A 23,290-nucleotide genomic window follows, 5' to 3' on the forward strand; every position below is an offset into this window, starting at 1 on the left:
AAAGCCAATTATGGTTAGTCACATCATAATGGGGTATAGTGGTTTTTCTGATGTTTCTCTGGTGAATGGTGATTATGTTACTTAATTAACCACAGACATTGCTGTTCTCATGCATATAACACAATAAAGGTACCTTGAATATGCATAAGTACAACTGCACAGGAAAAACTATTATATGGTAACATTTTCTTTCAGTGTTTTTTATAGTTACCATTATAGTGATTCACTATATGTTTTTCCCTTTATCTAGCAAACCCATCTACTGCGTAAATATAGTGTCATTACTTATAGTTGTTTATTCTTTAACATATTCAGTTCATATGTGCAGCGAAAGTTGAACTTTTATTGCTGTTTATTGCACAGATACATTCCATAGGTATGTAGTGAACTAATTTTTTTGAGGTAAATGTATACTGTATGATAAATGATGCAGCAGGAGCCATGTTTATAGTTCCACCTATAGCCTTACTTGTTGGTACTAAATATGCTTTTATAATTCATGATAATCTAAAGCGATGTCTGAACCTACCGAAGGAATACTTAAACTTTATTAATGTGACATGAATGTTTTGCAGTGAAAAGGGGATTTACTATAATTATGAATATGATTACTCATGTGATTTTAATGGTGTTTCATTCTGTTTTTTGCAGACATTTCTATGACAACCCAATTCAGCACGTTGGGAGATCTGCATTTCAGCACTTGCCTGAGCTCAGAACTCTGTGAGTTTTTTATCAAAACATTAAATAAAAAGACTGTAAATGTAGCACATAAGTTTGTCAGAAATGTATTTCCTTAGACAAGGCTGACCTCCCACATACCCAGGATGTCCTTGTATAGATAACAAGTATAATGAATAAGGTTTGCTCACTGTTGTCTGAAAAAAGAAAAAAGGTGAATGAAAAACTCCAGGCATTGAATTCTAAAATACGTTTTAGGATGTTTTTCCTACATACTGTAAACACATTACCTTATTTTTCTGTTCTAAAAGCTCAATTCATTTAGGAAGTTTACCTGCAGCCATTTATTAAATGGACATAACTTTTACAGCTAGTTCTTTTTTCTTTTTTTTTTAAGGAGGGGGAGTTACAAAGGTCTGTGTAATTTGTTAAAAAGAGCATCATGAATGTCTGAAAAAAGTTTTGAAAATAATACAAATAAAGTGTATTACCTTTGCAGAAATTGTTTCTGGTAGGAATAAGTTTAGTGTTGCAGTGAAATCTGGTATATATTATGTTATCCAACATCCATTCTGTCTGTGTTTAATCTTTGCCTCTAAGAATAAGTTAACCTTTAAACAAATTTTGTACTTTCCAACCCCCAATCCCTTCACTTTACCAACTGAAAGTACCCCACTTTTTCCCTCCTCAGATATATATGTATTTCTACCCAATCGCTGTGGCGTAACAAATGTATACATCCTCCAAAAAATCTTGTTTGTGCTGGCTGTGCTTGTACTGGTTATCACCACAGATTTCATGAAATGATATAAATATTGCCACAGACCTTAGGCAGGGAAATTAGGTATGTATATATCTAGGAAGGTGTAGGTTTTATTCTTATTCATATTCTTGAAACCTCTGTTGCAGACAACTGCCTCTTTTGACATATTCCATTGATCTCAGGGTGATAATAGTTTTCCTTCTATGTTTTAAGAGGCAGCACGGTGGCTCAGGGGTTAGCACTCTGGCCTTTGCAGCGCTAGGTCCCAGGTTCGGTCCCCAGCCAGGACACTATCTGCATGGATGTTTGCAGGTTCTCCCCGTGTCTGCGTGGGTTTCCTCCGGGTACTCCGGTTTCATCCCAAAAACATGCAGTTAGGTTAACTGGCTTCTCCCTAACAATTGACCTTAGACTATAATAATCACATATGACTATGGTAGGGATATTAGATTGTGAGCTCCTTTGAGGGACAGTTAGTGACTCAACTAAGGACTATGTACAGCACTGTGTAATATGATGGTGCTATATAAATACTGTATAATAATAATAGTAACTTGGAATATCTCTTGACTTTTGGAAATTTGATGCAAGCCTAAGGATATATAAGCCTAAGGATATATAAGGTGATAGCCTAAGGATATATACACACAAAAATCACTGTAGTGCACACCAGTCACTCCTGGTTGGTCCTTCATCAATCTACTGTGGTGGACTAATAAAAGACCTTAGGAGACCGCTGTACACGTCATATTATTGCTTGAGACAAGCACCAGTGGTTCATCTTGAGCAGCATTCATGTGACGTGTGTATGTGGCCTAATTTGAATGTACTTCTGTGTAAAGCTAATATATAGTGGAACACCGGTTTATATTCACATTCTGAAATCATTCAAGACTGATGTTTTCACTCAACATGTGTATTCATTCATATTGCGAATTCTCAAAAATATATTACAGTTTATAGCATAAATAATGTGTCCTTAGGAGTTTATTTTTACATACATAATATAGTGCCCAAAAAATTATTGAATATAGCAATTTCTAGATTGTCTTTATTTGCATTACGGTCAATTGGCATTTGAATTGATATAATTTTTCTTCCATGTAGAATTCTTAATGGAGCCTCTCAAATCACTGAGTTTCCTGATCTCACTGGAACCACAAGCTTGGAAAGTCTGTAAGTGCTTAGTAACTGTGTTCAGTATTAATGCCACTTTAGTTTTTATTTAGTGTGATTGAAATGCATTTACTTTATCTGTTGTTTTTTTACAGAACTTTGACAGGAGCCCAACTTGTCAGTCTTCCCAGTGTTATCTGTGATCAGTTGCCCAATCTTCAAGTGCTGTAAGTGTTGCTGTTTACTACTTTATTACTGTATGACTTTGTATGAGAATAAATGGTTATATTGCAATTTACACATGGGCAGATTTCACTTTTCAACACATCCTTGTTCAGTGGTTGCTTTGTGATTGATGTTGCTAACTACAGTGGTTTCAGAAAGCATTCAGACCCCTTCCCTTTTTTCAATTGTGTTATGTTGCAGCCTGATGCTACAATCTTTTAATTTTTTTTCTCTCATTAATCTACACTCTCCACCTCATAATGACAAATTGAAAACAGAAATTTAGACAATTTAGTTAATTTATTAAAAAGAATAAAAACTGAAATATCACAGTAACATTAGTATTCAGACCCTTGAGGTCTAGGTGCAACAACACCTAAAATTTAGCTCAGGTGCCTCCCATTTTTCTTGATCGTTGCCATGATGTTTCTGCATCTTTATTGGAGTACACGTGGTAAAAAAAACTAATTGGACATGATTTGGAAAGGCATACACCTCTCTATAGACGGCCTCATAGCAGTCATTGCATATCAAAGCAAAAAACAGGCCATGAGCCTGCAGAGGTCACAGACAGAATTGTTGAAGGCACAGATCTGGGAAAGTATACAAAACAATTTATGCTGCACTGAAGGTTCCCAATAGCACAATGGCCTCAATCATTCCCAAATGGAAGAAGTTTAGCACAACCAGGACTCCCAACAGCTGGTCGCCTGTCCAAACTTAGCAATCGAGGTGAAAGGGCCTTGATTTTGTCACCAAACCCCATATTTAGTAGTTTTTATTTGTTAGTATGTTTTCCTTTTGGAGAGACTCTGTCAACTTTACTTCCTGATGAAGCTCCCCAAAGAGAAGACAGACAACAACTATCAACAAAACTTGTCTCCAAAGCAAAAACCTAGAAATACACTTTAAACCCAAGTAACAGGATGCATGAACAATAGCAGCTGGACTATTTAGCAATATTGGATGGTAGTTTGGAAGATACATGGTAGATACAGGAAATAGCACAGTGTGCAAAGTGTTGCACAGTTTTGACCATAATATTACCACTACAACAACAGGTCATTAGCCTTTTCTTTGACTTTAGTGTAAATATCAGATATCTAGAAGACTGGGCCAGATGCATTGGCTAGTCCAATCTCATATTGGCTATAATATATAACTTACAGGATATGTACAATTAAAATATAGTGGCTCTCTCTTTAGCACTTTCCTCATCAACTCTTTCTGCAGATTTCACTGATGTCAGTTATTACACAGCTACACAAATCCCTTCTCCCTTGTTTGCTTTTATTCAAATATTTTTTGCCTAAAGCAAAGATCAAAAAATTGTCTTAGATTAGCCACAACTCTACATGATCATTATAATGCATGCAGAAATTCATTACTAAAGGAAAAGTATTTGCTACCAATAAAAACAATAAATCATGAGAACCAGAGCAGAGTTTGCCACGAATATGACACTTGGTTTGATCTCATTGTTGGCTTGGCAGTTCACGTTGTGCGCACAAAGTCTAATGGGAGAGAGAAAGAATCAGATTTCAGTGCACATTATCTGTACACTTTACAAAAGAATTTAGCAGTTTTTATTTTGCTGGAATATCTGTCCTACATTAAATCCTTCATCCAGCTCGGAACATGCAATGTTTTACCAAAGGGAGGGAGATATTTTTTTTTATGGAATCTGTCTGAGCTTGTTAAGTTACGGTTCAAAGGTAGTGAATGGTCCAAGGAATATTGAGTGCAGCCATGAAAGGACAAAGCTTACTCTATCTTCCCATTAATTAGAAAAAGGAAAGGCAGCAGCACTGTAGGCAGAGAACTGAACTGCTGCTCATTTGCTGGAGGCATATTGTTTGTCTATGGCTCATTGTTTATTAAAATCATTGACTGCAACAGTGTTTTCTACATACCATAACTTTTTCTGTATGCGGTGCAGTCATGTTGTTGGCTGTTCACATTTACCAATTAGTATTCACTAAGGACAAAGATTCACAGCTGCACTCTGCCCAGGAATCTGGGCACGTCGTCTCCCAGTATGTTCCCAGGCTCAGGTCATGGCATTTCTTGCCATCCAAAACTGAGATGGTATTCCTCTTCCTTAGCTGCAGCCGCAGACTTGTTACATATTCTTTTATGCAAGTGGTAAGCTTTGTATTGGATTGGATTTTATACTGAATATTTTTCTAACAATAAGTGCACTTTTTTATTGGTATTAATGCCAGTGGAGTAATATAGGCCAATGACTATACCAAATAAAACCACTTGGTCTGTTAACTGGTAAAAATCAATATAAAAAATAATAAAATATACACTTTTTTAAGTATACAGTTTTCTAAAAAGACAAAAACACAGCTCCACACTGATTAGGAATTTGAACGTTTGGTCCCTGTAATCTGTCATCTAAACCAGTGATCCCCAACCTTTTGGACGTCACAGACCACTAAATTTATGGACACCGAACCACGCATGCAGTGTGTCACTCCAAGGGGAAGTAACTTCCCCCCAAAGTGATGTCATGATGCCAAAACCCGCCCACTCTCCCATCGCAGGTCTGAGCCTGTGTCCAGAGACACAACCCACCCACCGCCCTGAGCCTGGGAGGCATACGGGAGACATGATCCACAGCTCTGGCCTGTGTGACCCCCCCATGTGGTCCTGACCACCAAAATTTGCAGACCACAGGTTGGGGACTGTTGATCTAAAGTAGTCCATTTTATAATCCATCATGACCCATAAGTGGATCTTAGCTTGTCTAGTACTCATCCTGTGGTGTCCTGTAACTTACATGTCATATTTTCTGTATTATCTACTGACAAAAAATTTCTAGTCAAAAAACTTTTTGGGATTTGGATAAAGGGGGGCATCCAGTTCCAGGACAAGACACTCAAGTGCAAAGACCAAAGTGTTTCCTTTTTCTTTATTAGGGTATGAACTACTTAATTGGCAAAGGTTTCAGGTCCTGCCACAAATACCTCTCTCCTTTTAGCTTAAGCTCCCAGCATGCCGATTTCTTGTGCCTATTCCTAAGGCTGACCCTGAGATTTTCTGTAAATGTGTTATTTCCATGTCCCTATTGGGAAAGTCATCTTCTCTATTTATCTTCATTGCCATCACAACAGACTGTAATATCAAAGTCCTATTGTTCATTTAAATGGAAAAGAATCTAAAACATCAGTTAAGAAGGGAGCTGATTGTTTTAAAGTTTACAGAATTATGCTGAGCTTTAAAGATGCATGGCATGAGCCATATGACTCATCATATTGGGCCTTAGCAGATATAATAACCAGAGTTTCCTGAGAAGGGTCCAGATTGAAATTCTGGGGTCGGTCAAAGTTTAGGTAAACAAGTGGGCATCAGAACGTGTCTAATTTTAACACTACATTGGCAGTCTATATGCAATTTTTGGCTGGTCAAGGTTTAGCAGTTTTTATTTTTTACTCATCTGAATTAAATACTAAAACAATTTAAAACAGAAACTGTTTTCTGATCTTATAGGTAACCCTGTTACTAGGAGTAAAAACTATAAAGTATAGACATGTAACTATTTACTTTGTATATTCATCTATCATTGCATGAATTTGATAAAAATGAGACAAGCATAGGTTAGCAGTAAAATTCTCATTCTGTGCACTGATTTATATTCTTCAAAAATGCTCTAAAGAAAAAACATTTATGGCGAAAGCTTTTATGAAGATCATGGTGTATGTATTTAACATTTCTTCATCTTACATATATTGTAATACCACTGATAGCAATGTATTGCTTTATTTTCCTTTTGAGTGCTGTAAAACATCTACAGATATTCCATCCATATTTGTTTAAAGGGGATAAAAGTAGTAGTTATAGAATCTTCATGTTGTTTGGTCTATAAACTTTAATGTATGTCCAATGAGCAGAATCTAAGACCATGTTCTAAATAAAAAACAAACGTTCACACTAAAATATTGGGCACATTGTGATATTACTTTAGCCAACAATGTGGAGCATTTACAAGGGGAAAATTATTAGGTGCAGATTCTGACTATATTTATTATATTCATTATTTTACTTTGTTATTAGCATTTGGAATTTTACCATCACTCTATTGATAGAAGTTTGTCTTCCATAAACACTTAGCAAGATTAGTGAAAAATACAGACCGGATAACTATATCAGAAGATTTTATTTCTTTCCAGTGTTTGTCTACCATCCAGATGTCATGTTTTATGCACATGCCTTGTTATTCCCTAATGTCCCTTTTTATAGTATTGGATAAGGAAAAGCCAAACACTTCCAAAAGCATTGTATTTTGAAGTACATACAAATACGTAACAGACTGAGCTAAAGCTGGCCCTAGACAGGCAGATTTCACAGGAGACTTAATAGCAAAGTTTTATTGAAATAGTCAACAATCATTAGATGTTTAAAAACTTTTCCTTCTGGTCTCTGTCATGCCTGATACATGGGCAAAGGAAGAATTCATTTTATTTTGGAAAAAGTATTGATTAAACGATTGGAAGGGGAAATTTCTAGTCGTGCTGTAAAACCTATTTAAGGTTCTTGGCATTACTTCATCTTCTGATTTGCCCAAATAACTCCATAAAGCCCAGACTGATCACATTGCGATATTTGGCACGCTAAAGTCAATTACTAGTCAAGTACAAGTAGAACTTTGATAATTTACAATGTGTTAGATTTTTATCAGTGCGGACCAGTGGTTTGAGAAGCCCCATTTAAGGCAAAAGAAACATTTTAGGGGTTCAATTACCCAGAAACAATAACCATTCGTAAGAATTGTTTAATACAGTGCAGCTATACAGGGCAGTATGAGTGGTGTTTGCAATGGTTTATTCCGAGATTGAACCTGTGACACCTCATGTCTAATACATTAATCTGAGACTTCCTTGGTCCCACTTTGTTGTTGTGCTTGCATGGGCTACAGAAAGCGATCACTATGATCATTATTCATGGAAAGTCTGTATCCAGCAATTTAGTCCACACATTTAAAATGATGCTATCATCATACCACAGCTGATAAGAAAAAGGAATATACAATGACACAAAATCCTTTAGATGCTTATTACACAAAATAAAATATAGGTCTATGTTTGAATTAAAAATATGGTAAATATAAACCATGACAATGGCACTCTTTTTTGCATTGTGCACCTGAACCCACCCGCTAATATGACATCTGAGAAGCCAGCAATGTGTTTTTTTAGCAGGTTCAATGTAAAGCAATCCAGATGTGCGCTAAATTGTTACTTGGCTCATGACCAGTTTTCTAGAACTGTGATTAATTGGGAATAATAATATTTATTTATCTGCTATAGTAAATTTTCTGCTATGCTAGGTAGCATAAGAGCACTTAAGTGGAAATGTAATACTCTTTGAAGATGCTGTAGAAGCACAGAATGCTTTTCAACTAAGTCAGTGGGAGTTTCTGTTGGATGAGATTTCATTGGCTGCTTTTCATTTCTCAATATTAAATTACCAATTTGAATTTCACCTTTCTTCTTCATAGATGGGTTTCAAAAGACACAGTTTACCATAATATTTATCTAAATTTTAGTAACAGCTTTATATATCATAAATATTCTATATTTTAAATGATTGTGAACCTTTAATGCTCAAAATAATGTATGAACACACCAAATGTACAGTAGTTATGTATGAGAAGGAAGCACTAATTAAATGTCCTGAAACATGTATGTTTGAGCAGGACAAAACAATTAAAGCAGGTGATTATTCCAATTAATCCAGCAAGATAAGTTTGTGAAAAACATTGTATGCACATTTTAGGGAAGAAATGTGTTTTTTTAAATGTAAATTTAATTGTATATTATAATTGCAGATATCTGGTCCACATTATAAATATTTTATAGATATAATCTTTTTATGAAAGGCTTATATATGATTACTTTTTATATATCAGTGTTCAGCATAAAGTCTGGTGTTAAGGGTAAAAGTCAGTTGGGCATGATAGAAAAAAAATTGAATTGATCACTACTCTTCCCCACTGATAACCTAGACATAGATCCTACTACAAAATACTCCCTTTCCACCATTTCTCCTCCAAGAGAACCTGTTTTTAAACTCAGCCAAGCCATAAAATACTCTGTGGGGTTCTGCGGAATTAGTGCATGAATGCATTAAAATCATGTCTGCACATCCAAGTGCCCTTTGATGTTTATGTACTAGCTTATTTTTTGGAGATGGTCACATCAACATACTTTTCTTTAGTACTAATGTTGCAGTTTGCTCAGTCATAATACTTCCACATTTCTTGAGGCATCCAACTACTTATGTCAGCCCAGGGCTTTTTCTTTATCAGTATTCTGTTTCTATGTTGAAAAGCATAGTTCCTCTTTAGATTAAAAGAAGCTCATTGATCAGTTTGTTAAATTGACAACTCTCCTTGCTCATGATAATGTTCAAAGCCGCTGACTTCCATTAAGTCCATTATTGGCATGTTTTTGCTTTGCATTAGTTTCAAAATTATCCAGTTATGCTCTCTTTTTTGTACCTCAACACACCGTTTATTATTTCAGAGACTTGTCATATAATCGTATCCAGGACTTGCCAAGCTTCTCCGGGTGTCAGAGACTTCAGAAGATGTAAGTATTTATTACATATGCAGGTGTTTTATGCCTAAGCTTTCTACACCATATCACTTAAAACCTAAAGTTCTTAACCCCATTAACTGCAGTGCTTAAAGGTGATCTGATGGTAGAGAAAGGTTTGTTATGGAATTTCATGCTTCTGCTATCCACTTATAATTTTTGTGTCTTTTCAGAGACCTTCGTCATAATGAAATCTATGAAATTAGATCCAGCACCTTTCAGCAGCTGATTGTCTTGCGATCCCTGTAAGTGCTCTGCAAATCTCTTGCTTGTTTGATCCTATTTTACTGTTCTGTTTAATGAACTATAATTAAGAAGTAAACCAAAAGCCCTGTACAGTGAAATCCCTTTCTATGTTGTTCAAGAGACCAATTCATTGGTGTAACCTGGGCTGTACAAAATGAGAGAAAAGAAAAATCATATGGAAAAGTTTACTAATCTGCTGTTATGCAGTTTAGATGCCTCTAAATATCATACATTAACATAAAATATAAAAATGTTGTAAGAAAAATGTTTGAAACTCGAGAAATAATTTCCCTCTATCCTACACATAAACTCACAGTCACGGTGCCAATTGTTATCACTAAATGTAGAATAAAATGTTTGTGTCAGATTTCTGTTATATTCACACACACACACACACACATATATATATATATATATATATATATATATATACTTTTATCCTTTTGCTTTTGTGAAGTAATTGAAATTTTGGATTACTGTTCAAGTATAGAATGATGTAAAAGTTAATGATGAATACTTAACTTTTTGTGGTGATATATTACTTGTTTGGTGCATCATCAAATCACAATCTGCTACCTGTTTGTAGAAGCTATGCCTATTTAATGTTACATTTCAGTAAAGTTTTTGAACATTTTATCTTAAATGTCACTATTAGCAATCATAGAAAGCTTAAGCAACACAAATATTAATCCTAATACCATGCACATTGGCTGAGTTTTTTATTTTTTTTGCAGAGACTTGGCATGGAACAAAATAACCTACATTCACCCTACATCATTTTCTTCTTTGCCGTCTCTCATCAAGCTGTAAGTCATTTATAAATACATTGTAATATTCTGTAACAGTTTTGTCTGTAGTAATTTTGGTTCACACCTGCAGTTAGGTTGCAGTGCTTCCTTATGCCAGGAACTGCTGTCTATTTATTAGACGCCACATGTAACATCTCCCTGCAGCAGTTCCATAGTGAATAGATAGTGGTAGCAGTGAGTGGTACCAGTACCACTGGTTGCCATCAGCTCTTAAATGTGCTGTTGCTGATTCTTTAAGTCCCAGCTCTGTCAAGCGAGTGTTCGATTCGCTGGCGCAATGCTAACCACAGGGAGCCATGCAGGATCATTTGATTTAGAGGTAGGTGTGAACCTTCCTGTAAGTATTCTTATCTATTTATAAAAGCTTAAAGGGTCACCAAAGGTTGATATTATACTGCTGATTCCTTCTGCTACCATCACTATATTCACTGCCACAGAGCCAGAGTCAGACTACTGTAAGAAAAAATAGGAAATACTATGGAACACTTCTTGGTCCTTTAAACCTTGTCCTGTAATTTTTCTTCTCCTTCTAATATAATTGAGAAATTGAGAGAACTTGGTCTGGCCTTTACTGGTACAAGTGCCTTTTAACGACAAAAGTCAGGAAACCTTTATGTATCTACAGTTGTTGCTGGTTGTGTGAATAAGTGTGGACACTGGCTGTAAGGCTTGTCTTGTTCTTGTTATTGCTTGTCTGGTTCTGCTATTATTGTAAACCAACACAGTTGTCCAAGGTGATTTAGTCCAGGGTCTTAACTAGTCCACTTGGTTAATCAAAAAAGCAAAAGTTCTTACAAGCGTGGCAGTTCCTATCACAGATAGTACAATTTGTTTTATACTTAATAGAAATGAGGGAGATTGTCTGGGTTTTGTGAAATGGATATTTTTTTATTATAAAATCATATAAACAGGTACTTGCAAAGATAAAAATATATATTTGAATTGAATTCATGTATTTCCGTTGGAAATAGCAGAACTGTAAACATCAAAGTTCTGAGTGACAGGTATAGGTACCTGGAGTCAAGTGGTCATTTTCTGCCTTGGAATTCTTCAATAACATGAATACATACACTTCATGGGGAGTGCAGCCTATTGTAGTCGCTGTATGCTTATTTTAAATCTTAGAAGTGGTGTATGCTCCCCTACATGATGTTTACCACCAAAGTGATGAACTACGTGACTTTAAAAAGTGTAGTAAACAACAAAATCAACAAAAGAAAAACTTCCCAAAGGAGTGACTTTTTCATGAGGGTCATGCAAGGCCAGCTATTTGGCACTAGTTTGCAAAAATGTGAAAGTCCATTCAGCCCAGTAAGTTTCTATAGGCAATAATTCAAAGTAAATTGACTCCAGTCATGCTTAAATTTCACACAAGCTCTCTGCTGTAATCATGCCATTTTTGTTTGGCTTACGCAGATGTAAAAGTACAATAGGTACATGTTTCAAAAAACTGTCAGTTGTAAAGACAAAGACAAGGTATGCCAACCACATTCATTATCTGAGCAGCATGAGTTGTTATAAACCCGTAGACAAGTGCTAGGCTCACAATGATTTCTTGGGAACCCACATGCAAAACATTATTTGACTTGAGAAAAAAAGAACAAACAAGTTTGTAAAATTGTAGTAGAATTGCAACCTTCTAAATTTCGTATTTCATTTAGAAAAAATTATACTTTATACAGGTAGATGCATCTACATAGCATGGCATCAAAACAATTCTACCTTCTAGCAATGTTTTCAATTAATTCTGTATGTTGCTTTGATAAACAATATCTGTAAAAGCATGAGCAGTGTATTACTTTACTGTAGCTAGGTACCTGTGGACAACCTAGCAGGCTATGTTGGCAGTGAAACCAAGTAATTTATAAAGTGCAGCTATGATACAAGTCCTGATTTCACATTTCTCTCTGTGTATACAGAAGCCATGTGGGTGAAAGAAGTAGACAAAACACTTATACATAACACTTGTATACTTTAACTTGGCTAAGAGGGACTGTTTTTTGGCAGGATTTTACTACTACCCTGACATGCTTTTACCGACATTAGATGTCAGCTGTCACTTACTTTGTGGCATAACATTTCTTTATTGCAAAATATACAAACATTAAATAATTGGGGTGCCCTGAAGGAGAAATGACATCTGTAACTCAGTGACTTCTAACAACAATTTATTTTAAACTGATGTGTGTATATTAATTACATCTACAGTCCAGAATATTCTTCTAATAAAACAGAACATCATAACAACACATAGTTGGTGTTTGTTACTGAGAAGTAACATTCACATTTTTACAATCACTATAAATTGTTTAAATAGTTTTTACAAGAGAAAAAATTAGGATGGAAAACTAAAACTTTTGTTTTGATCCAGCAAGGGGGTTTACCTTAAATGTGGTTTTAATATCTAGACTCATTGTTGTAATTTTATTTAAATGGAGAAGTAGCCTAAAAAAGTAAGGGCTGTGTGCCTAAATGAATTTATTCTGAATGAGCAGGAATTTTTGGAGTTTTAATGTAGCAGGCTTTCTGAACCCTATTCAATGGGGACTAACAAATTACTTTTTTATGCTTTCAAGTTGTGGCACAAGTAGCATTACTTCCCAAATATTTTAACTGTTAGCTTCGGAAGGTGATCTGGACTATGATGGTCCTTGAGGGTTGACTGAGCAAATACTGTCCTGTAGAAATGACAGGTGACATGGTTTTTACTTCTCTTCCCCAGAGATCTCTCATCCAACCAGCTGACGTCCTTTCCTGTCACTGGGCTAAATGGATTGACTCATTTAAAACTGACGGGAAATTCTGCCCTTCAAGAACTGATCCTATCCGAGCATTTTCCAAAACTCAGGTAAGCACTTATTCTTTATTTTTTTTATTCATAGAAGAAAAAAGACCAACAAGAGATGTTCATCTTCACTTTTGTCCTTTTGAAAGATTTAACAAATGTTATCACTTTCATTTATTTGATTGCTGTTTATTTCTTAAACATAGTACTTGAAAGAATAAATGTGATAAACCTATAAAAAAATAACGTATAGAATTACCTGATATGTGGAAGATGAACTCATTAGAAGTGTAAAATTTGCCAAACTCCTTATCTTTTTTAATAAAACTAAAAGCACAAAGACACCTTTGAAACATGAATGAACTCAGGTGGCTCAGAGGTTAGCACTTTGGCCTTTGCAGCGCTAGGTCCCATGGCCTGCATTGAGTTAGCAGGTTCTCCCCGTGTTTACGTGGGTTTCCTCCGGGTACCCTGGCTTCTTTCCACGTTCCAAAAACATGCAGTGGCAAAAAACATGCTTGACTATATGGATAAAAATAAATGATGACATAATAAAAACAATCATCTGGTTCCTAACATGTTAAAAAATTATGCAAATCTAACCGTAGGTGTAAAACAACAAACAACACATTCTACGGTGTAATTTTTTTTTATTTTTCAAAAATGAAGCCAAAATAGAGAAGTAATGTGTAATGTGTGTAAATTACACCTCCTGATTTAACAGCTTGTAGAACTTCCCAGCATCATGAATTTGAAGTCATTATTTTCTGTATGAACATCATTATCTTTTGACTATCTTACATCACTGTGGAGGAATTTTGGCCCATGCTTCATTACAGCATTTATTCATTCATTGAGGTTTCCGATCATTTGTTTATGCAGTGGTCTCCTAAGGTCCCACCAAAGCATTTTGAATTAGTTAATGTCTTGTCTTTGACTGGGCCACTGCAACACCTTGGTTCTTTTCCTTTTTAGGTTAATCTACTGTAGATTTGCAGGTATGCTTGGGATTGTTGTCCTGTTGCCTGATCCAATATCATCAGCCAAGCTTTAGTTATTGCATAGATAGTCTTACATTTGACTCTGAAAATACTTAGGTATTCAGTTGTGTTCATAGTCGATTTATTGACTGCAAAGTGCTTAGCTCCGGTGGCAGCAGAACAGGCCCAATAATCACCCCTCCACCACCATGCTTGACAGCTGGTATGAGGTTTTTTTGCTCATATGCTTTGTTTGGTTTCAACCAAAGGTGGAGCTTTGCACTACGGCCAGACATCTCCATTTTGGTCTCGTCTGTCTAAAGGTCTTTTTTCCAGAAGTCTTAGGGTTTGTTCAGATGCAGTTTTGCAAACCTAAGCCTTGCTGCCATGTTCTTTTTAGGGAGAAGATGCTTTCTCCCGGCAACCCTCCCAAAAATACTAAATTATTCTCACTGTAGATTAATGAACTTCAAATTGCTTTAAAATGGCATTATAACCCCTCCTAGATTGATGGGCAGCAGCAATTGCTTCTGTAAGGTCATTGCTGATGTCTTCCTAAATGCTCTAGACTAGGAAACTGCCAAAACCCCAAGTGTATTTCATTGGCAGCACCTGATTGCTACTCACCCTCCTAATTCATATGAAAGTTGTATACATATTTCACACACTGCTTCTTAATTTTAGATTTGTCTTTGTTAAATAATGATACAGTGTAATATAACATGTGGTCTGTTTTTTGTATTTACCTAAATTTTAAACCTTCCAAAGACCTAATGAATTATTACTTTGCCTAATACATAAAGTTTATCAACCTTTTAAACAAGGGGGAACCCCTTGATATAACATTCAGGTCTTCCGGGACCCTCTGCTATAATTACTATATCCAAAACTCACAGTATATTTGTGTGGTGGTCAGAAGGAAAAATGCCTCTGAAATTGCTGGCCAGGGTGAAGACTGCCATCCTTACAGATAGCCAAAAAGATCATTGGTATTTGTTGAACTGACCTGAGAGGCACAAATTGCTCAAGGAACCCCTAGTAACCTCAGGAGGAACCCTAGTTGAGAAACCCAGCCTTAGGTGTGTACTTTCTTTTCTATATTAAGGTTTATTACCTTTCTGGATTTATTTTGTTCTCTCCCATTTATTATATTTCTCCACACCATCTGTCCCTTAGATACAACAGGAAGCAAAACAAAATATCTTCAAATTTAAAGAAATTCCTCCTGGGACAGTAGTCACAGTCTCTTTTAAAAATTTAGCATCAATTCCCTTTCTGGCGATAATTAAACATTTTTGATCTTCTTTTAATTTTACTTAGTAAATTAAAGGCCTAAACAAATCTGCAATTTCTGTGTTTTCCCCTTTAATATATTTGATATAATTATTTAAGGAGTTGACCACTAAATATTTTTCCAGACAATTGAATTCATTCTCTTTTCTTTCCCTTTATACCTTGATAATTTATTTTACAATACTCATGTATCTGGTGTTTTTTTTATCTATACATCTGTGACCATATATTAATGATTAAGTGTAATTAATCATAAATTTCATGGACTTAAAACTGTGTTAGAGCACTGTTAACACAGATGTAACAAATTGTGAACTGTTGAGAGTAAGTTGTTATAATAGACCTGCTGAAAAGTCTGCATTCCATAGAAAGGTGTAGGTGGAATATTAGGGTGGAAGTGTTGCAGCATTAAGAATCAAACAGATACCTAACAGGAATGGATTTTCTATAGAGAACCCTACAGCTACAAAAAGTTAAGGTTTTAAGTTTACCCTACAGCCACAAAAAGTATTAAGTTTTGGAAATTTAGTTCAGTTGGCATTTTTGTAGCTAAAGTGTTAGATGGGATTTTGATAATTGCCTGTTTCGTTCATGTGTTTTACAGCCAGCACTGTGGTTTGAGCTTCTCAGGTTTTATTAGCCTAAACTAGTACAAAATGGAATTGTACAAAAAACAACAGTTTATTTCATTATATTAGGCTTGTCAATACGTGACTTAGGAAAATCCTATATATGATACATATCATTGTAACTGTATAAATTGGCTCCTTTTGGTCTTCCTTAATTCATTGTATGAGAAACAATATTATATCTAAGTTTAACCTACCAAACAATTTCTGTTCACATTGCCCATGATGTTACACCAATTTCCATGTATAAATAATGTTATAAAAAGGAGGCTTACAAAAGGGAGAGGGGAGTGCTTGTTAAAGCAGAATAATTGTTTCCTGTGTTCATTCATTGCAATTATCTGATTCTCCCATAATTCAGAATGGGAATGCATTGCTTGACACATCCCTTCTGTTCCTTTGTATATCTAAATAAATAATAGGGCTCTAAATCAGCCACTTGCTGAAAACATGTAATAGATAAGCCAAGAGATTTATATGAGTATGGAGCTATAATTACAGGAGTTCTTAAAAGAAAAGATTACATAAAATAACTGCAATTAGAGAGGGCAAATAAAAGTCACATAGCCCGGAAGATTCAAAGAGGAGGCAGTAAAGAATTGGTTTGGAAGACACAAACACTATATGCCTAGAGTTAGAAAGCCACATTCCATGTAGCCATTTACTTTAAACTCCCATTGGTGAAGAAAGAAAATTTTCTATTCAGCTTTTAGCATTGGCATATATAACGGCCGTCTGAACTTCCACAGATAGGTTAGGGCAACGAACTAGCTGGCGGCACACTAGCTCTGCATTTTGTAGTTTTCAATGTTAATGCATCATAGCATTCATAATTACACTCAAATATATTTCTAGCTTATATCAGTGCTTCACTTCACCAGAGTATAATGGGTTTCAATGGCTAATAATTATAAAGTATACAAAGTAGATTTTGCTACATGTATACACATAGGTGAAAAGCATGCTATCAGCATATTATTTTACTAGCATTATAACAAGGATAATTTTGCCCAAATTAATATTTTTTGTGAATTTGTGACAGAGTAAATTAGTTGAGAAACCTCATATGAGGTTGCCATTCTTTTGACTCCTAAGATGCATACTTAATTCAGTACCGCGAAACCACATATATTTTCTGATTCCTTTTGTAACATACATGGGTCTGCCTACCTTGCAGGCAGAACAAATATGCACTCTATGAATTAGAGAGTGGTAGGCTTTTTGTCAAGGATCTCACAAACGTTCTACTCATCCCATTCCACCACATACCCAAAGGTGCTGTATTGGATTGAGATCTGGTGACTATGGAGACCATTGATTACTGTGAACTCATGAATTGAGCTTTGTGACATGGCAGAGTATCCTGCTGGAAATAGCGATCAGAACATGGGTAGACTTTGGTCATAAAGTGATAGACATGGGTAGCAACAATAAGGTAGATTGTAGTATTTATTAAATGCCTAACTGGTACTAAGGGGCCCATAATGAGCCAAAACTTATCACCCACACCATTACACCACCACCACCAGTCTTTACTGTTACAATGCAGGATAGATACATGCTTTCATGTTCTTTTTGACAACCTTTGTCCCTATCCTTTAAATGTTGCAGTAGAAATAAAGACTCACCACAGCAGGCAACAACCGTCTCTTGCTTCATTTTGGTGAGCCTGTGCAAATTGTAATCTCAGGTGCCTGTTCATGCATAAAATTGCTACCATGAGACCGACTGATTAAATATTTATAGAAAAACTGAAGAGTTGTGAGTGAATATGTATTAATCTCCTTTACTAAAAAATCCATAAATAAGTTTAAGTCCAACAATTAGGTTTCACATATTTGGTTGATTAGTGTACATCTGTGTGCAATCAGTCAGGTTGTCAAGTGTTACAAGTGGATATATGGCACAATTACAAACCTGACAGATGCCCACCAAAACTCATAATTATTATTATTATTATTATTATTAATAATAATAATAATAATAATAAACAGTATTTGTTGGCGCTATATAAATCCTGTTTAATAATAATAATAATAATAATTTATATAGCACCAACATAATATGCAGCTCTGTACATTAAATAGAGGTTGCAAATGACAGACAGACCATAACACAGGAGGAGGGGAGGACCCTGACCTGATGAGCTTACAATCTAGGATATCTAATTCATGCACTTCTTTATGATCTCCAACACTCCATAGGGCAGGGCTTTATGGAAGAGTAGCTAGAAAAAAAATCCATTGCCTAAAGTAAAAATGAAAGAAGATGCTTGTAGAGTGATGGAAGAAGGTTCTTTGGTCAGAGGATACTAAAATTGACCTTTTTGTATGAAAAATGTATTGTGCAAACACAATATTTACCATCACTATGAGAACACCATACTCACAACGAAGCTTGGTGTTGGTGGCAGCATCATGCTGTGGCATTTTCTTTTTTTTTATTTGACAACAGGAAAACTGGTCAGGATTGAAGAAAAGATGACACTAAATATATTGCAATTCTTAAGGAAAACGTGTTTCAGTCCAAAGAGATTAAAAGTTCACCTTCCAACAGGACAATATCCATAAACATACTGCTAAAGTTTCACTAGAGTTATGTAAAGGGAAACTTTAAATGTCTTTAAATTACATGCGACCCATGTAAATTTAACAAGTTGAATCAGTTTTGCTTTGGTTAATAATCCAAATACCAGAAGCTAGGTGTGCAAACCTAATAGAGACCTACCTCAGGAGTGTGCATGTGTTTTTTTTAAATGCCTATAAATTCCTATACTTCCTTTCAATGTGATTTTTATGCTTTTTTTTAATAAAAAGCCAAAAGCCAAAAATTATGGGTTAAAGGAAGTGTTTATAAATACTTATAAACGCCTGTAAATGCTTCCTTATTTTTAATGAAAACATTTACAAACGCTGGCAAATGCCCCAGTTGAAGCATTTTTAGGTGGCTAAATGTGTTAAAAAGGTTTTACAAGCAATTAAATTTGGAACGCAACAAGGAGCGTTTTCTTTAGTGCTCAAAAATGTGCCATCCGTAGTTGCTCTGGTGTGGACTGGCCTATTGGAATGAATGGAAATTTCAAATATGAGTGTTTGAACGCTGGGGGAAACAGTCCGTGTAGGCTTAGCCTTACTTTGGGAGTGAATACCTGTCACAAATGATTTTTGTATTTTTCTGAGGTAATTATTGTTTGTGTCACAATCAAAAGTATTTTTCACCTACAAAGTAGTAGGTATGTTGTGTAAATCAGTTGGTGCCCCCGCCATACTTTCTTAAGGTATTGTACATTTTTTGCTTTATGTGGATTTAACACCCTATTATTTTGTTTCACTTACCCTATTTGATTGCTGCATGGCAGGCTTAATTTTAATGTAAGATTTTGAATTAAATTTATACTGAAAAGAACTTGTTACATTTAATGAACCCTGAAAATCTTCCAAAGAAGACAGTGGAATTTGATCCAGTATCTAACACATTCCTCATTCCTTCAGCAAACTATTATTTTACTTGCATTTCAAAAAGTGTTTATGGCTTGATTGTCTTCTCTGCACTCATAAAATGTCTGCAGATATCTGATGAGTACATTGAAAAGGTCTTCCAGATTTTCCATAAATTTGTTGATGGGTAACAGGAATAAGTGATGTGTCATGTCAGAAAAACAGATGTGTATCCTTTCATGAAGAGCCTCTTTATAGCATAGTCCTTTACAATGCCTGGCTGTTTGGACATAGTAGTAATGAAATGGTATGGACGGACAATTTTACCTTTGGCACGGTTGTCATATAAGTAATACCCCTACCCTTTTAAGTGCATCGTACCTAGTCAAATAATTACAGTTTTTCCCAAATTCAGTGGTATTCACTATATGACCCTACCAGGCACCACATGGGTTCAAGCCAAAGTGTCCCAGTGTCTTCTAATTTTGTAAATCTGCACTACTGCGTAAATAGTTCCATTAGAGGACCAATATTCATGAGAGCCTCCAGTGGTTCAGTGGAGTAGGGTGTTCCTATACAATTAAATAGGGTCATAGGCAGGTAGGAGCAACATAATGAATATCAATGGTATAAGAAGGAAGGTTAGTAATATTAAGTTGCAATACTATGGCTGCATACATATAGGGGTGGTGGTTTTAATTTATGGACAACTGTTGCAAAGATACAGGGCTACTGAGGGGTGTATTAAAAAGGGGTTCTAATATGTTTTTGAGAGGCTTCATTTAGCCTTTAATGGCCCCTAAAGAAAACACAGAGAGCAAATCATTAAACAACTGGAATTAAATTAAGTTATGTAATTAGAACGCAAAGGTTTTATTCATAGGGAAGGTGCAATGTAAGCAGATCAAACCTCATTTATTTATTTTTGGGGGTTTTTTTTTGTTTTTTATGGAACATCTTTGGATCCAACATTTTATTGATTTCCATAATTTCAATACAAAAGAAACAACATATAAAGGAAAAAAAGTATAAAGAGAAAGAAAATACAAAAAGAAAAGTACTCACATAATACGAACAAAAAATTATAATATTGTGACCTTACATTTCAATTTCTATTACAATAATAAATATATATAAAAAAACATATCTAAAATAAACACCGTGTATCAACTTTTCTTATCTACCCAATAACTTCCAATAAACCACCAAATATCAATAATTTACCTCCACCTATTTAATTATTTTCCATTTTCTATCACCCACGTTGAATTTTTCAAGTGATTATATATATTCATTTTTCAACATTATTTAACACTTTATCAATAAAAATGTGCCATATCTTAAAACCGTGTTACTTGTTTATCTTCCAAACTTTCTTCTTCAAACCTTTCAGTGTCAAACACTTTTTTAAGAACAGTGATTACATTTTGTACTGTTGGAATATTTGACTGAATCTGTTCCGTCAATATAATTCGACTAGCTGCTAGCAAGCAGATAGTTATCCACTCCTTATTTTCCAATCTCTTTTTTGGGGCTATCACATTCCCCCAATATCCAAACAGGCACAGAATAGGAGATAATGGTATATTTTCTTCTGTAATATCATTATTAAAATTAACCATCTCCTGCCAAAAATCTATAAATTGTGTAAAAAAGTAATACCTTCTTTCTGAAATTTCATACAACAAGATCTGAATACTTTCCCAGTATTTAATGTAGGAACTCTGGTGACCTTATATGCTCGATGTATCAATTTAAATTGAGTTTCCCTCCAAATTTTATTAGTCACATATTTCCTTACCAATATATACCCCTGTAATATGTAATCAACTAGTTCCGGGACTGGAAAATCTTTTTGCCAGTAGTTTATGTTTGTTAAAGACAATGGTTTCAAAAACACTTCTTGGCAAAACTGATAGTATAAAGATATCGATTGAGGGGACTTAGTAAGCAATATATCAGGAGGATGTGATTGCAAGTATGGTGTTATCAATGAATTATAATAATGACATATTTGCAAAGAATATATTGGATGTATCATCCAAGATAGAAGATCATATTTACGCTGTACAACCTCTCTAGGGTAAAGTCGAAATGTATCCTCTTCGACTTTATCCATCGAAGTTTCAATGCCCTTATCTCTCCCTTTATGAAATACCCAATTCATTTGCGCTGGTAAAAAACTAGGGTTTCCCACAATAGGTATGAATCTAGAAACACTGGTAGATAAATTCAGCCTACGGCCAATTTCTCGCCAAGTTAGTATCATATCTCTTATTTCTCATTAATACAATTATTCAGTTCTCTGTACATGGAGCTGGAGGAGTTAGTAAAGGCTTGTTCCATTGGACTTTTACCACTTGATATGCAAAATCTGTCTTTTGTTTGAGTATAGGTGCACCTTAGGTTAATGTCATCATGAATCCATGATCCATAGAATCTAGAACTTTATCATCAGAAAAGTATGCAACAAAAATATACTGGTAGGTAGTGTTGATTGAACCAGCCTCTGTTCATTTTTAGCCAAATTAAATGTTTACCAGTCAGGGATGGGGCCATTTGCTGGTGGTGTTAGGGGCAGTCCTGCCCATTGATGACTCCCAACCAATTAAAATCCTCACCGCCATTTTATTGACAGCAGGTTTATAGCAGCACATTGTCTACTAAATGTTGTAGTCGCAGTGAGCAATTGTACACAGTTTGTAGTTGGCCTCTGTGTTCACTTAGCTAACTTCAAGGAAAATGTTCTGTTGTATTAGAACCAAACCGAATGTCAGATGTGCATTCTCAATCTGAACTACAACACAATTTGTAGCTTCTTTCTCTATTGGCCTTATTGTGCACAGTTGTGTTGCAAACACTTGTTTGTGCATTTTTTAAACAGGTACTGACATGAATTATTTCAGGTACTTTGTAAAGTGCTGCTTAACAGTTATATGTTGCATAAAAAAAATGAAACAAAATATTTACCATTTGCAAAGGTTCTTACTGCTTTGAAATTACATCTAAAAAAAAAAATAACCCCTATTATATTGTGATTATCATAGGGTCATGGAAATGCCTTACGCCTACCAGTGCTGTGCTTTTGCCAGTTGTGAAAATGCTGTTAAGCAATCGAACCAATGGAGCAAAGAGGACAACAGCAGCACTGATGAGTTTTTCCGAAAAGAAGCAAGCATGTTACATCTACAAGGTAAGAATCAACTGTCTGAGAATCCAAAGCAGACATTCCCTATTGTGGGCAGACATGTTATCAATGTGCAGAACCAGAGTATTACTTTAAGTCCAGAAAAGCTCAGTAGGTTGTAATAACAGTCACTGGAAACTATTTATTTTGTTGCTGTAGGTTCTTGCTTGTTTTCCACACAGGAGATCATCCCATACTATGGGTTGTGTAATTTTGTCAAATTGTGATGATAATTGAAATTGAGGGGTGATTAGAGTTGTACATAAGGATTTTTATTAAAGTTTATTAACAAAAATCGTTAACCTACAGATGATCGTGACTTTGAAGATTTCCTTCTGGACTTTGAAGAAGACCTAAAAGTTCTTCACACTGTACAGTGTACACCACCCCCAGGTAAATGGTAAAGTTTTATTACACTTATGTAATTTACATTTATGTAAATAACTCATCCCAAATCTGCTGTCACTATAGGTATAGGTGTTTGTTTTTTTCTGCTAATTTCATATGAATGTTTGAAATGTGTTTTATGAAAAG

The 23,290-nt window shown here is 35.2% G+C and overlaps 1 protein-coding gene across 1 annotated transcript in view; it reads left to right on the top strand.

Moving 5' to 3' along the window:
* LGR5 (leucine rich repeat containing G protein-coupled receptor 5) overlaps positions 1-23,290 on the top strand; it is a 93,607-nt gene that overhangs the window by 64,354 nt on the left and 5,963 nt on the right. Inside the window, exons 9-17 of the mRNA XM_072401368.1 lie at positions 652-723; positions 2,552-2,620; positions 2,716-2,787; positions 9,319-9,384; positions 9,564-9,635; positions 10,371-10,442; positions 13,168-13,293; positions 22,617-22,762; positions 23,066-23,149. Of these exons, the coding sequence (XP_072257469.1) occupies positions 652-723; positions 2,552-2,620; positions 2,716-2,787; positions 9,319-9,384; positions 9,564-9,635; positions 10,371-10,442; positions 13,168-13,293; positions 22,617-22,762; positions 23,066-23,149 (779 nt within the window). The remainder of the gene's footprint in view (positions 1-651; positions 724-2,551; positions 2,621-2,715; positions 2,788-9,318; positions 9,385-9,563; positions 9,636-10,370; positions 10,443-13,167; positions 13,294-22,616; positions 22,763-23,065; positions 23,150-23,290) is intronic.

Source organism: Pyxicephalus adspersus, chromosome 2 (assembly GCF_032062135.1).
Source record: "Pyxicephalus adspersus chromosome 2, UCB_Pads_2.0, whole genome shotgun sequence".
In the NCBI taxonomy this organism is placed as follows: Eukaryota; Metazoa; Chordata; class Amphibia; order Anura; family Pyxicephalidae; genus Pyxicephalus; species Pyxicephalus adspersus.